The sequence below is a fragment of the Pelodiscus sinensis genome, chromosome 27 (genome assembly GCF_049634645.1).
Source record: "Pelodiscus sinensis isolate JC-2024 chromosome 27, ASM4963464v1, whole genome shotgun sequence".
NCBI lineage: Eukaryota > Metazoa > Chordata > Testudines > Trionychidae > Pelodiscus > Pelodiscus sinensis.
In genome coordinates this window covers 13,144,376-13,159,953 of record NC_134737.1, presented here as the reverse complement: position 1 = coordinate 13,159,953, position 15,578 = coordinate 13,144,376, and the positions used below count along the sequence as shown (strand labels likewise).

General features: G+C 54.3%; 1 protein-coding gene across 2 annotated transcripts; it reads right to left on the bottom strand.

Moving 5' to 3' along the window:
• Positions 1-7,031: 7,031 nt before the first annotated feature.
• LOC142820868 (uncharacterized) lies at positions 7,032-15,369 on the bottom strand. 2 transcript variants are annotated; one of them, XM_075909895.1, is made up of 2 exons: positions 14,739-15,369; positions 7,032-7,732 (listed from the first exon to the last, which is right to left on the bottom strand). In XM_075909895.1, the coding sequence occupies exons 1-2, from the start codon at positions 15,130-15,132 to the stop codon at positions 7,173-7,175; spliced, it is 954 nt and encodes a 317-aa protein (XP_075766010.1). In that variant the 5' UTR covers positions 15,133-15,369; the 3' UTR covers positions 7,032-7,172. The 2 variants fall into 2 exon arrangements, with proteins under 2 accessions (XP_075766010.1, XP_075766011.1); XM_075909896.1 differs by having other exon boundaries at positions 7,032-7,738; positions 14,739-15,184.
• Positions 15,370-15,578: the final 209 nt, after the last annotated feature.

The window sequence follows — 15,578 nt, the reverse complement described above, 5'->3', positions numbered from 1 at the left end:
CCAGCATCACCCCGGCCAAGCTAGGCACAGCGCACCAAGGAGCCACCTCTCCTGGGCTTCCCTGTCGTGGGGGTGGGGAGCCTCTGGCAAAGTCAGCCAGGCCCCTGTCCTGCTGTCCCTGGGCCTTTGCGCTGGGCAGGAAAGCCTCTCTCCTCTTCCCATAGCAATGGGGCTGAGTCAAACACTGAGGGGCTGTGTCTAGACTGGCCAGTTTGTCCGGGAAATCAGCCGCTTTTCCAAAAAAACTTGCCAGCTGTCTACACTGGCCGCTTGAATTTCTACAAAAGCACTGACTTCATACTGTAAGAAATCAGTGCTTCTTGCGGAAATACTATGCTGCTCCCGTTCGGGCAAAAGTCCCTGTTGCGCAAACCTTTTGCGCAAAGGGCCAGTGTAGACAGCTCAGATTTGTTTTCCGCAAAAAAGCCCCGATCGCAAAAATGGCGATCGGGGCTTTCTTGCGCAAAAGCGCGTCTAGATTGGCCACAGACGCTTTACCGCAAAAAGTGCTTTTGCAGAAAAGCATCCGTGCCAATCTAGACGCTCTTTTCCGCAAATGCTTTTAACAGAAAACTTTTCCGTTAAAAGCATTTGTGGAAAATCATGCCAGTCCACACGTAGCCGGAGATGGGATCATGAGCTTTCGTGGGCAGAGTCCATTTGCCTGCGGGGTCTAGGCCAGGATTTCAAGAGAACCTGCCCAGCAACAGTCGGCAGCTGGGGCTGTAGCATCAGGCGGAGAGCCAGGGTGAGTCCTGGAGCCTGTCTGTGACCTTGCACCAGAAGCCCCTTTATGTACATGATGGCCCAGCCCTGGAGTCTCCCAGGGGCGGATGCAGGGGAGGCTGGGACCTTTGCTCCCCATTGCCCCCAAAGCCACTGCAGGGGCAGTGGAGCAGGATTTTTGCCACCAGGGCCGTGGCCACATTGTGCTCTCTCCATTGCTTGCTTTTCCAGGTGGTCACTAGATGGCGGCACAGGCACACCTTACAGCAGTGGTCCCCATCAGTAGATGGGGCTGGACCAGCAGCTCTTAGGAGCCTCTGACAGGTGATCCTGAGTGGTTTGGCTGGGAGGCTGTCAAGTGCCAGCACCCTGCCCTGCTGCTCCTGCCCAGAGCCTCAGAGCTGTCCCTTGGGAGCCGCCTGCTTGTTGTGCAGGTTGGGGGAGGCTCCCTCTGACTCCCTCCCCTGTACCCCATCTTCTCAGAATGAGGCGGGCGGGGCTTTGGCGAAGGGGCGGGGCAGGGGTATTGGGGTTGGAGGTAGGTCCTGAACTGCCTTAAATTCAAAAAGTGATCTTGTACTTAAAAAGGTTGGAGACTACCTCCGTACAACGATTCCCAACCTCTGGACGGCTGAGTGCCAGCCACGCCCATGCCGGCTGCTCCAGGACCAGTGGCTCACAGCTGCATCAGCTGAAGCTGGCTGTTCGCAGGGGCTCTGGGGCACATATTTTGGCAGACCAGTAACATTTGCTTTGCATATGTATTGTGTGCCTGATGTGCTAGAGCCCCTGGTGTCTTGAGAATCATGGGCCAGATCCAGCAGCCTGTGGCAGTACTTTTGGGGAACCCACAACTCCATTTCCCCTGGAGGGACCCATTCCCGATACAGGCCTCCTGCTTCTACAGGAACCTCTCCTACCAGTCTTCCCCCAAGGGTTGAGCTGTCCAGAAGGCAGCCTGGTCCCTCAGGTTAGAATCCAAAGGATGGAAGAGCCCTCAGAAGGCTATTGAGTCCAGCCCCTGCCCAAAGCAGGACTAACCCCAACTCAGTCATCCCAGCCAGGGCTTTGTCAAGCCAGGACTTAAACACCTCTAGGGATGGAGATTCCACCCCCTCCCTAGAGAACCCATCCCAGAGCTTCCCCACCCGCCTAGGGAAATAGTTTTTCCTAATATCCAACCTAGACCTCCCTCACTGCAACTTGAGACCATTGCTCCTTGTTCTGCCATCTGTCACCACTGAGAATAGCCCCTTTCTATCCCCTTTAGAAACCTCCTCCAGAAAGTTGAAGGCTGCTCTCAAATCCCCCCTCACTCTTCTCTTCTGCAGACTAAACAAGCCCAAATCCCTCAGCCTCTCCTTGTAAGTCATGTGCCCCAACACCCTAATCATGTCTGTTGCCCTTCACTGGACCCTCTCTAATGAGTCCACATCCTTCCTGTAACGGGGGACCCAGAATTGGAGGCAATACTCCAGATGTAGCCTCATTAGCACCAAATAAAGAGGAATAATCGCCTTCCTAGATCTGCTGGCAATGCCCCTACTAATGTATCCCAATATGCCATTAGCCTTCTTGCCTACCAGGGCACCGTATTGACTCATATCCAGCTTCTCATGCACTGTAACCCCCAGGTCCTTTTCTGCAGAACTGCTACTTAGCCAGTCGGTCCCCAGCCTGTAACAATGTTTGGGATTCTTCCGTCCCAAGGGCAGAACCCTGAACTTGTTCTTGTTTAACCTCATCAGATTTGTTTTGGCACAATCCTCCAATTTGTCTAGGCCTCTCTGGACCCTGTCCCCACCCTCTGACATATCTACCTCTTTCCCTTAGTGTCATCTTCAAGCTTGCTGAGGGTGCAATCCATCCCCGCATCCAGGTCATTCATAAAGATGTTGAACAAAACTGGCCCCCGAACAGACCCTTGGGGCACTCCACTTGATACCGACTGCCAACCAGACGTTGAGCCGTTGATCACTACCCTTGCAGCCAGACAATCTAACCAGTTTTCAATCTACCTTGCAGTCCATCTAGCCAATCCATACTTCCTTAACTTGCTGGCAAGAATGTTGCGGGAGACCGTATCAAAAGCTTTGCTAAAGTCAAGGCATATTCACATCCACTGACTTCCCCACGTCGACAAAACCAGTTACCGGGTCATAGAAGGCAATCCGGTTGTCAGGCATGATTTGCCCTTGGTGAATAATCCATGTTGATTCTTCCTGGTCACTTTCCCCTCTTCCAAGTGCTTCAGAATGGATTCCTTGAGGATCCCCTCCATGATTTTTTGGGAGACTGAGGTGAGGCTGACCACTCAGTAGTTCCCTGGATTGTCCTTTTTTTTTTTTTTTGAAGATGGGCAGCACATTTGCCTTCCCCCCCCCCACAATCATCTGGAGCCTCCCCCAATTGCCATGCGTTTTCAAATATGATGGCTGTGCAGTCGTATCAGCCAACTCCCTCAGCACAGTCAGATGCATTAGATCCAGCCCCAGGGTTTTATATATGTCCAACTTTTTAAAAATAGTTTTCAACCTGTTCTGTCTCCACCAAGGGCTGCCCACCTCCTTCCCATGCTGTGCTGTCCAATGCAGCAGTCTAGGACTGGACTTCGTCTGTGAAGACAGGCAGAAAAATCATTGAATACTGCAGCTTTTCCAACATAATGTTACCTCCCTCATCCAGTGAGGATCCCCCAACCTCCCTGACCAATCTCTTATTGCTAATGTGCCCGTAGAAACCTTTATCCTTCCTAGCTGGAATTGCGCTTTGGCCTTCCTGGCTACATCCCTGCATGCTCCAGCAAAGTATTTATTCTCTTCCCTGCTCATCCTTCCAAGTTTCCCCTTCTTGTGAGCTTCCTTTTTGTCTTTAAGCTCACCAAGGCTTTCACTGCTAAGCCAAGCTGGTCACCAGCCACATTTGCTTTTCTTACTGCGCATCAGGATGGTTTGTTCCTGCGCCTTCAATAAGGCTTCTTTAAAATACTCTCCTAGACTCCTTTCCCCCTCATGTGACATCCCAGGGGATCCTGTCCATCAGTTCCCTAAGGGAGTCAGGGTCTGATTTTCTGAAGTCCTAAGGTGTGTATTTTGCTGCTCTTCTTTCTTCCTTCGGTCAGGGCCCTGAAATCGACCATCTCATGATCACTGCTTCCCAGGCTGTCACCCACCTCTACTTCCCCTACTAATTCCTCCCTGTTTGTGAGCAGCAGGTCAAGCTACGCACGGCCCCTGGTCGGCTCCTTCAGCATTTGTACCAAGAACTTATTCCCAACATTCTCCAAAAACTTCCTGGACTGTTGTTGCACTGCTGTATTGGACTCCCGGCTAGTGTCAAGAGGATGAAGTCCCCCAGGAGAACCAGAAGCTTACAGATCACAGGCCCTATTATAGTTGTTTGAGGAAAGCCTCACATGCCTCATCCACTCGATGCTGCGGTAGGTGTCTGCTACACACAAGATCACCCTTCTTGCTCCTGCCTCTAACCCAGGAGTGGGGATTCTTTTTTGGGTTGGGGGCCATTGACCCACAGAAAAAAAAAATCAGTGGGGGCCACACACGAGAAGTGAAAAAAACTCTCACTGTGGCCCCCAACTGAGGAAAAAGGCACTCCCCGCATTCCGGGGGGGGGGCAGTCTAGTCGATTTTGTGTGCTCCAGCCCCTAGAGGAGCAGCTGGGGGCCTAGAGCACCAGCATGTGCTCCCCAATGCTGGGGGGGCCCTCAGCCTTGGGAGCTAGATCCAGGCAAGCTGAGGGCCACATCTGGCCCCAGGCCTGAGGCTCCCCACCCCCACTCTTAACTTAACCCAAAGCCTCTCTACAGGCATTTCTCTTGCTTTCCATTGGGCTCTGAGCAATACTGCTCTCTTACGTACAGTGCAACTCCGCCAGCTTTTCTCCCCCGCCTGTCCTTCCTGAACAGTTTATACCCTTCTGTGTCTGTCAGGGGTGAATGTAGCTTAAATGTCTTACAGGTATTGTCCTATCACAACCTGCCCCCCACCCCTTTGGAGGGGTTAAGGGCAGGGGAGTGGGCCATACAATAGTACTGTACAAAATTTAAGTGTGGGGTGGAATGCGAAGGGCAGAGGGTTTGGGTGTGTGTGGGGGCGTGTGTGCAGGACTTAGGGCTGGGGACGAGGATGCAGGAGTTAAGGTTGGAGGTGTGTGAGGGCCTCAGGGCAGAGGGCTGGGTGAGTGCGGGGGTCAGCCAGGGCAACATTTCGGGGGGGGGGGGGGAACTGCAGCCACTTACCCCACTTGTTGAGTGAGTTTTCCTTTTTGCGGACTAGGGAGTGAGCCAAAGTGAGCCTTCCTCCTCTGCACTCCCCTGAGCAGCCAGGGATGAGAGCAGGCTGTGAACTTTGTCCTCGCTCCCTAGTCAGAAAAAAAAAAAACAACAAGAGAGTTTGCCCATCACCGACTTGCCCAAGTTGCCAGTATCCTGCAGTGCAAGAGCAGAGGGCAGTGGGTCCAGCCAGGGACTGCGTGGTGTGGCCGGATAGCAGCCCCGTAGGAGACCCAGCACCTCCGTCACCAGTGCTCCTCAAAGCCCGGCTCGGCAGCTTCGCCTTCTCCGGTTCCTGCTGGGGGCCTGGGCTATGCTGGCCTCGCTCCCCAGTGTGAATTCCTGCTACCACCACAGCAGAGAGAGCCAGGGACCCTCCCTGCTTCTGGCTGCCCCGTGCCTCTGGAGGGCCTGAAATGGGCACAGCTGCCAGCGAGAGGCAGCCCAGGGGAGAACAGGGGCCTGAGTCTTACTGCCCAAGGACTGGAGGTGGCTCCATGCTCGCACTGCTCCCCCACGAGTTGCCCCCAGTTCCTTATCAGCAGGGATGCCCTTGCTGTGTTCATCTCTGTACAAGACAACTGGGAGTTGAGCGCTGCCCAACGCAGCAACAAACGCCCTGGCAAACGGGAGAGTCCTGCTCTGTATCATTACTATGGGGCGGCAGGGGGCCAAAAAACCAAGCCCTTATTTTTGCAATACAGCGTTGACATCCTGAGCTGGAGCACAGCAGGCAGAGAGGTGAGGCCAACAGGGTCTCTTTCCCCCTCCCAAATGCTCAATTTGGTCCAAAAAAAAAAGAGAAACATTCAAAACATTTTGGCCGAAAATGAAGAGATTTCAGTGTATGGCTGACAATGTTTGGCTTGCCACTCAGGGTGTGTCTAAACTACATGGCTCCATCGATGGAGCCATGTAGATTAGGCTGATCGGCAAAGGGAAATAAATCATTTAAATTTAAATAATCGCGGCTTCATTTAAATGTAAATGGCTGCCACACTGAGCCAACAAACAGCTGATCAGCTGTTTGTCGGCTCAGCGCGCTAGTCTGGACGCTCCCGCGCCGACCTGAAAGCCCTTTATCGACCTCCCCGTTATGCTTCGTAGGATGAGGTTTACCGGAGAGGTCGATAAAGGGCTTTCATTTCGACAGCGGAGTGTCCAGACTAGCGCACTGAGCCGACAAACAACTGATCAGCTGTTTGTCGGCTCAGCGCAGCAGCCATGTAAATTTAAATGAAGCCGCGATTATTTAAATCGCGGCTTCATTTCCCTTTGCCGAACAAACAAATTTACATGGCTCCATTGATGGAGCCATGTAGTTTAGACGTACCCTCAGAATCAACATTTTCCATAGGGGACAAATCCTATTTTCCAACCACCTGCCTTTCAATGAGCGAACCACAGCCCGCTCTGCAACTGGGGAAACTGAGGTATGCAGCAATGAAGCAACTTGGATAAGGTAACAATAATTCTCTGCCAGTGCAGGAGTCTCTCCCTGGTTCCCTGCCTTAACCAGAAGCCTGGGGGGGCGGGGGGTGTAGACGCACTGACTGCAGAAGAGCCAGTTTTGACAGTATTTGGGGAGCGAACACCCTGACGTGTCCAGCCTGCAGCTCAGCCTCATTCGCCCAGATGCTTACAGGTATTTTAGGCTCCTAACTTAACTTGCACGGATGCTCGTTGCAGTAGGAACCTTTGTGGATCAGCCCCACCTCCAGCTGTGCCAAGAGCCCAGGCACCTCTGAAAACCCAGGAAATGGAGCCTCACGCAGCCAATTGATTCTTCTAGCTTCGTGCCTCCCGCCCCAGGAGCCTCTCAGCCCCCTGCCCAGCCCGAGAGAAGCGGCCACGTGCCAGGGCCACGCATTGTGGGGCATGTCAGTGGGACAGGGCAGGCCTGGAACAGAGGGGATGCAGTTAAGGGGTTAGAAGGAAATGCCCCAGCTACTCTTATGGGGTGCAGCTCCTTGCATGAGCCCTGGCTGGAACAGACACTGCCGGGGAGCACGTGGCCAGTTCAGAGTTTTATTGAAGGGGGGAAGTGTGGGAGAACCACGTCCCCAACCCACGCTATCTCCCCCGCTGGCTGAGGAGTCGCTCATGTCACTGCTCCATGGACGTCCTGCCCGCCCCACGCTCGCAGCGGGAGCCCTCACGGCTTGGGGGTGACTTGCTGTCGGAGGTAGAGATCCCGGATCTCACCGAGGCTGCTGCTCACACTACTGAGGGCCTTGGCGATGATGCGCAGGATGGAGGCCGTTTCCCTGCGGCTCTCCGCGTACTCCCTGCGGAAGGCGCGCACCTCCTGCACCAGCTGCTCGTTGGACTGGAGAATCCGCTTCTCCACGGGGCTGAGGTGCCCGCTTTCCAGCCCCCCGTCCTGCAGCGTGACAGTTACAGGGGTCGTGCTCTCACTCACGCTACAATCATTCAGGTGCTCTGCCTCTTGGTCAAAGATAATACTTGTGAAATCCGTGCCCAGGGGCTCCTGCTGGCCCTCCAGCTCACTGATGGAGAGTTCGGTTTGCGAGGGATTCCGCGGGCTCCGGCTCCAGCCTTCGCACGGATCGTCCGGCAGGTGGCCAGCACTCCTGAGAAGCCGTCTCTCCCCTCCCTGCGTCACTTGCTGACGGATGGCCTCAGCAGAAGGCGGATGGAACGGCTCTGGCTTGACGTCCACCGGCTCCTCCTTCACGGGCTCCTCCTTCACACCTGCCCCTGGCAAACAGGACAGATGGGTCAGAGTGGAAGGAGAAAGCAGGCTGCAGGCCAGCACCAGGGTCAACAACGGTGGGTGGTTTCCTGGTTGGACATGGGCCCTGGAGACACTGGATAGATGGGTTTACCTTTGAACCCCACGCCCACCAAAGCAAGACAAGGAAACCTGCCTGCTTCCCACACTTCCCCAGGAGTGGCCACAGCAATCTTTCAGGCTCAGCAGCCATGAAATAACGATTTCCAGCCGGACTGGTCACAGGGAGAGCCCCGTCCCAAGCCGGCCACCCTCTGCCAGTCTCAGCTCATGCCAGGCTGGGTGTTTTCGAATTAACCATCGGACTGATTAGCAGTTCACAGCTCTGCGTCCACCACCCTGCGGAGAGCTGCCAGGAGGCGGGGGCAAAGAAGATGGGGAGCAGAAAATAATCCCCAACAAGGAGCAAAGCAAAGGGCAGAAGTAACAGTGACCTAAAGGGGGGCAGATTTACATCCCTCGGGGTCACTCCCCTCTCTAGTTTCATTGTACAGTGGGAATCCCGGGCACCTCTACAAGGTGGCAGGGTGGGCAGGAGCCTGAACCGGCTATTGGGGGGTGGTGGGAGCTGGAATCGGTCACAAGCACGCAGGCTGGGGGGGGGGGGGAAGGAGGTGGGAGCAAGAGCCAGCCATGCACACACAGACAGCGGGGGGGAGTAGGCGGGAGCAGAAATCAGCCACATGCACACAGGCTGGGGTAGGCGGTAGCAGGAGCTGCCTGTGCGCACATGGGAGGGAGGGGGAGGCAAGAGCAGGAGCTGGCCACGTGCGTGCAGGCTCGGGGGAGGAGGCAGAGGAGTAGGAGCTGGCCGTGTGCACACAAGCGTGGAAAAAGCGTGTGGAAAAAGTGAGTAAGGAAGTTCTTTACTTGTTCCCATAACCTAAGAACTAGGGGTCGCCAAATGACATTAATAGGCAGCAGGTTTAAAACAAACAAAAGGAAGTTTTTCTTCTCGCAGCACACAGTCAACCTGTGGAACTCCTTGCCAGAGGATGTCATGAAGACTAAGGCCTTGAACAGGGTTCAAAAAAGAGCTGGATAAATTCATGGAGGTTAGGCCCATCATTAGCTATTAGCCAAGGTGGATATGAATGGTGTCCTTAGCTTCTGTTTGTCTGGAGATGGATGACAGGAGAGGGATCACGTGATAATTATCTGTTGTGTTTGCTCCCTCTGGGGCATCTGCCATTGGCCACTGTCGGCAGACAGGATCCTGGGCAAGATGGACCCAGTACGGCCGTTCTTATGGTCACAGGTGGGGGTTGGGAGGTGGGAGCAAGAGCTGGCTGTGCATACACAGGCTGGGGGGGAGGGGAGAGCAGGAGGTGGCCATGTGCATGCAGGCTGTGGGGGCAGGAGCCAGCCACGTGCACACAGAGTGGGAGGTAGGTGAGAGCAGGAGCCAGCCACGTGCACACAGACGGGGGAGGCAAGAGCGCTGAACACGGAGTGGGGGGAAGGGGGGAGAGGAGAGTCAGAACTGAGGTCTTGGTTGGATATTAGGAAAAACTATTTTCCTAGGAGGGTGGTGGAATCTCCATCCCCAGAGGTGTTTTGGTCTCAGCTTGACAAAGCCCTGGCTGGGTTGATTGAGTTGGGGTTGGACTCAATGACTCCTGAGGTCTCCTCCAGCTTTAGGACTCTATGGGTATGTCTCCACTTGCACCCTAGTTCGAACTAGGGATGCAAATGCAGGCATTCGAAATAGTCAATGACGCAGGGATTTCAATATCCCGCGCTTCATTCGCATGATCTCACCGGCGCGTTACTCCGATCAACAGCTGTTTCGAAAGTGAAAGTGCGTGCCGGGGTGCATTAGTTCGAACCAAACCCCTTGGAGAAGTAACCAAGGGGCTTGGTTCGAACAAACGCATCCCAGCGCGCACTTTCCCTTTCGAAACAGCTGGCATTCGGAGTAACGCGCTGGCGAGATCATGCTAATGAAGCGGGATATTGAAATCCCTGCTTCATTGACTATTCGAATGCCTGCATTTGCATCCCTAGTTCGAACTAGGGTGCAAGTGGAGACATATCCTGTGAGGACTCAAGGGCACCTGAACCCGGTCATATCTGGGTCACTACACACAAGCTTTCAGTTATTAACATGAACAAACAACTCAAATGGTCCCTACCCCACACCTGGAGACGCTCCCCCCTTCTGTTACATACTGGCTCCCTCTATACTTTGTGTTGCACCTGCTCTACCCAAAACCACCTCTCTACATTTTGTGGAGCCAGACGACTGTTACCAAAGAGACGGCATCAACCATACCAAGGAAAAGTATCAGCCAAAGACCAAATAAAAAAATTCCCAATAAAATAGAGAGCTCTACAAAGAAAATTCAAATAGCCTGAACGTGACCCTCTGTGACCCATCACACCAACGAGTCACCTGCTTTTCCAGGAAAGGAGGGAGGGAGCCCTCATAAGCCCACAGACCAGCGGTTTTCAAACTTTTTGGCCCGTGGCTCATCTGGCTCAATGCAGACATTTCTGTGGGCCCCCCAATTGCTTATGGGACACTCACCATTAATTACATAATTATCCCTGAGCCAGTCAGTGCTGCAGTCAGGGGAAACGGTTTAATGTAACAGTAAGAAAGAGCTGGGAAAAACTGAGGAATTATCGGATGTCAGAAAGTTTTCCGGAGAGGAAAGGAGCATACCTCAGCCAATCGCAGCTCAGCCAGCCTAGCTTCCTTCCCTAGGAAGCAATGAAAGGGTTGCCAGACAGGCTCAGGACCAATCTTCTCCCTCTCCTACTACCAGCACTCTGGTGACTTCCCGGCCAACCTCACCCACCGGTGTCAAGAGACCCAGCACTGTCTCCTGCCCTTGTCCCCTCTCTCCCTTCAGCGTAACAGCTATGCACAACTTCTCAGATCACCAAAAAGCCATCCGGCCCCAGCTCCTCACCAGGTACTGCCCATCCCCTCATTGAAAACATGCTAAAGCCACTGTCTAAAAGACCTCCCTGACTCCCCCTTCAGTGCCCTTCCCAGCCAGCACCTGCCCCTGCATTCTCCCAAAATGGCTCTTGCATGGTCTCGAACAGTCATTTCCTCCCCTGATTTCAGAGCTGGTGCCCTTCACGGACCCTTCTTTTCTAAAGAGAACCCTGTCAGCCCAGGAGCTAGTCCTTTTCCGGTTTTCCTGGCATCTCTGAAGATGGCTCAGGCAGCATCCTTCCTTCTTCCTCTGTCTGGTCTTAAGCTCGCCCCCAGAGAATCCATCCTGGCCAAGCTCCGACATTCTGAGCTGAAAATGTGGCTTTGGTAACTAGCACTGGGCCTATGACTATAGCCACACTGGAAGCTTTGGTAGTCCACATGCAAAAGTCACTCAAAGTGAAAACTGGTCAAGCCACTTTTTCTGACTTCCGTTGTCAACATTTCATGGCCACATTGCTAGCACCCTGTGGACAGACAGAGCCATTTAAATTTAAATGAAACCGTGATTATTTAAATCGCAGCTTCATTTCCCTTTGCCAAACAAACAAATCTACACGGCTCCGTCAATGGAGCCATGTAGTCTAGACGTACCTTGTATAGACAAAGCCCGAGACCATGAATAGAGCCCTGTGTGGATACAAGATTGTATCTGGATCTGTAGTCACAAAAATGAGCTGTGGATAGCGGTATCCACATATCTGGGCACCTGCAGATTTGCAGAGCTTTATCCATGAGCAGAGTTATGGACAGAGGCTGCCAGACTTGTTTTTTTAGGGTGTTGGGCGGGTTTTCTTTGAGGATGAGGATTGAGAGGTCAGCTACAGAGACGTGCTTTGTGAAAAGTGTTTAGCCACAGCTGATATGAGGTTTTTGATCTTTTTCCATGTGCACGCATTCCAGCATGGAGCATTGTCTCATTTCTCCTATAATAGAGTGGTGACTGGAGCATGTAGTGTGCTGGATGAGGTGCTCCAGACTGACAAGATATGTAGGATGCACGGATCCTGAAAGGTGCGTTGTGGGGAGTATTGATCACAGTAGCTGTGGCGCTATGGCGGCAGTTTGCATTTGTTGTTCTGGCAGGGTCAGATGACACTTTGAGTAGGTGTGTCCTGGAGTGCAGGAACTTGTTTCTGCCAACCTCTCCCTCTGATTCACAGACTCCAAGACCAGAAGGGACCATGAGATCATCTGGCTTTGGATACAGGAAGTCAGAACTTCCCCTAAACAATCCCTAGGCAAGTCTTTTAGAACAGGGGTGGGGAACCTCAGGCCCAGATGTGGCCCCCGGCTTGCCTGGATCCAGCCCCCCAAGGCTCAGCATTGGGAAGTCTGCACTGGTACTCCAGCCCCCCACCTGCAGGGCTGGAGCACACAAAGTCTGCTAGCCTGCTCCCCTTTCCCCTAGGCTCTGCTGTGCAAGGGGGCTGGACTTGATGACCTTCTGAGGTCTCCTCCAGCTCTATGATTCTATGAAGGGGAATGTGGGGAGTGTCTTTCTCCTCACTTAGGGGCGTCTCACTTGCATGGTCCCCGACTGATTTTCCTGTGGGTCAGTAGCCCCCAACCCCAAAAAAGGTTCCCCATCCCCGTTTTCATTCCAACACGGTCAGTGATGGAGAATTCACCATACCTTTGTTCCCATGGTTAATTACCAATTACCGTCACTGTTACATTTACATCTGTCCATTTCCTGTCTGAATTTGTCTAGCCACACCTTCCAGTCACTGGATCATGTTACACCATCCTCTACTAGACTGAACAGTTTATGGTCTGAATATTTTCCCGTGTAAATACTTATAGTGATCAAGTTACCCTTATTCTCTTTAAGATAAATGGATTGGGTTTCTTCAGTTTACACCACTTTACGGCTTGTATATATGAATCCTTGAATCATTTTCCCAGCTCTTCTCTGAACCTTCTCCAATCAATCAACAACCTTGTTGATTTAATGGCAGGAGAAGTGGACACAAAACTCCAGCAGGAGTCATACTAGTGGCCAAATACAGAAGGGAAATACCCTCTCTACTCTGACTTGGGAGTCCGGTTTGGAAATCTCAGTATCACATTATTGCTTGTGGTCATAGCATTATGTTGCAAGCTCATGTTCAGCTGAGTATCCACCACAAATGCAAAATCTTTTTCAGGTTACTGCTTCCAGGACAGAGTCCGCCCTGCCAGGAAGCAATGGACTACATTCCTTTTACATTTTGCTTGCACCCACTTATCAAGCAATTCAGATTACTCAGGGTCAGTGACCTTCGTTTTTACCACTTCCCCTGTCCAAACTAACATCCCAGCCTGCATTTCTAACATCTCATAGCTGTGTTAGGTTTCATTTGGCAGCTAAATGTCCATGTTGGAGCTCCTGCTCCTTCGCTGACTTTAGCGCAATTGACAGCATCTCTCAAGCCCTTAATCTCGCTTTATATTGTACATGGCCTCCTCCTTTGACTAGACTGTACCTAAGTTATGTCAGCTCTTCCCACACAAGACCGCCAAGACCCAGTTTTCCAGCCCCCAGTTCCCAGAAGACTCATATGAGCCAGGATCACCTGGTACTTCTGCACCTTCTCCCATGTTCACCCTTCATCCCTGCCAGACAGCCTTAAAGCCATGTCTCCACATCCCCCTTGGAGTGACTCCTCAAAGCCCTGCACCATAATGCAGACACAGGACAGCCTTGTAGACATGCACTTACAGCTACTAATTAGCTAAGAACCCAGCACACAACTAATCCATCCCACGATACCCAGTTAGTCCTCCTCCATCCCTGCTTCATGCGCCTGTTATGTCTGGCCTCTGAGAATGTAAGGGTGAAGGCACTGCCCTTTACCGTGGGTTTGTATACAGCATGGAGTCCTGGCTTGGTTTAGGCCTCTAAGCATTACCGCAATATAAACGTTAGACAACAACCTCACCGGCAGACTGTACACAAAGCTGATGGGGGCGCATATTACATACTTGGACTAAGAACCTCCACCTGTGTTTCACTGAACCTGCCTCAACTGGGCCACACTGGTCAGGAGCACTGTCCTTTGCAACAGAAAACGTCTGACAGGCTGCAAACAAAAGGCAACACTGGACAGGGGAAGATGCCTGGTGTGGCACTACAGGAAACAGCATTCGCTGTCCTTTTCACATCTTCATGACTGGCTGGGAAGGAGGGGAATGAGGCATCTATTAGGGATGTTTAAAAGAGGGTAATTGAGTAACCCTGTAACCACTGAAAATCTCAGAGATTACACACCTCCCCAGTGTGAGGTGGCAGCTGGCTCCTCAGGAGCAGGGCAGGAGCCCGCGTGTAACTGTGAACAGTAACCGATACGCCATTTAAATGGTTTTACTTTTACATCCTTACTGATTATACCAGGCTGGGGAGAGCCGCGGACACCAGGGGGGCACAGGAGTGATCCAGGGGGTCTTGCTGACTCCAAAAGTAAAACAGCTCAACTGTGATAGCTAAACACAAAAAACGGGAGTACCATGGAGAGAGAGCAAGCGAGCAAGAAAGTACTCTGGAGGATGGAGCAACATGACATGCAGCAGTGCTGCAAGAGACAGAGGCAGGAGTTGGAATAGCAAGAGATGGGAGTTTGCAGGGCGATATGGCAACAAAGCCAGTGTGGCACTGGGCAGCAGCTGCCGAGGTATCAGGTTCCCAAGCTGGAAGACGGTGCCCTCTCCCCACAGCTGTGAGCCAGGCCCCCCCTCCCCCGCATCAGTGCCCCTGGGAAGCAAAGCGGAGGTGGTGAAGGCACCACACGGCTCATCGGGAGACTTGCCTCCACTCCGGGCACTTGCAGGCTTTGTGTGAGTCCAGTCGCCCCCCCCCCCCCCCAGATGCTGGAGGTCGCCCCCTGGAATGGGCACGGCGCGGTGCTGGGGCGCAGCATAGGGATCCGCGCCTGCACTGCCCAAGCGCTAAAGCTGCTGGGGCGCTGCCCCGGGGCCCCCCGCAGCCGCCTCCCTCCGGAGGCCCGTGCACCCCGCCCGCCCAGCAGCGGACTCACCCTGCGGCGCAGCCAGCTCGCCGGGCCCGGCCGGCGCGTCCAGCGGGCGCAGGCCCCACTGCGCGCCGAGCTCGGGCTGGCGGGGCGCGGGCGGCGCCTGGCGCTGCTGCCGGTGCCGGGTGATCTTGTCGTTGGCCCGGCGGCGCAGGCCGCGCCAGCGGTTCTTCACCTCGCCGATGTCGCGCTGGTTGCGCCCGGCCGCGTTGATCTTGTTGGTGATGCGCCACCAGATCTTCTGCTTCTCGTAGGCGTTCACGTTGGTGGAGCTGGCGCCGAAGAGCAGCTGCTCGTAGCGCAGCACCTCGCTCATCAGGATGTCGATCTCCTGCAGCGTGAAGTTGGGCTTGCGCTTGGGGATGCCGCGCCGGCCGGCCCTGGCCCCGGCCCCGGCCATGCTGCTCGCCGCTGCGCCCGCAGCCCGCGCCTCATGGCTGCGCGGGGGCCCCGGAGCCGCCCATGGCGCACGGGCCCGGCGCGGAGCGGCTGCCGGCGGCACCGGCGGGCGGAACGCCGGCCTTTGTCTGCGGCCCGGCGGGGAGCGGCTCCCGCACAGCGCCGCCCCCTGCTGGAGACTGCGGCCCGGCCCGGGGAGGACAAAGCCCACGGGCCGCGGGGCAGCGCTCTCCGCCCGGCGGCTGCGCTCCCGCAGGGGTCCCGGCTGGGTTGGGGCGCCGCGCGGGAGCGCACAGCTGCGCCCCTTGCCAAGGAGCTAGCGGAGCTAGCGGCGGAAGCTCGTGGCCTTCAGGCCGGCCCCCGCCTGTGCCCTGTTCTGCCCCAGCCCTGCCTGGCCCCTGCCCCAGCCCTGCCTGGCCCTGGGTGAGCCAGACTGGAGGGCAGCTC

What these genes read in the sequence shown, in the direction of transcription:
- LOC142820868 (XM_075909896.1), bottom strand. Translation starts at nt 15,132, where the DNA reads ATGGCCGGGGCCGGGGCCAGGGCCGGCCGGCGCGGCATCCCCAAGCGC. An exon ending in CGAGCTGGCTGCGCCGCAGG is followed by an intron (nt 7,739 to 14,738) that starts GTGAGTCCGCTG and finishes CCTGTTTGCCAG; the next exon opens with GGGCAGGTGTGAAGGAGGAG.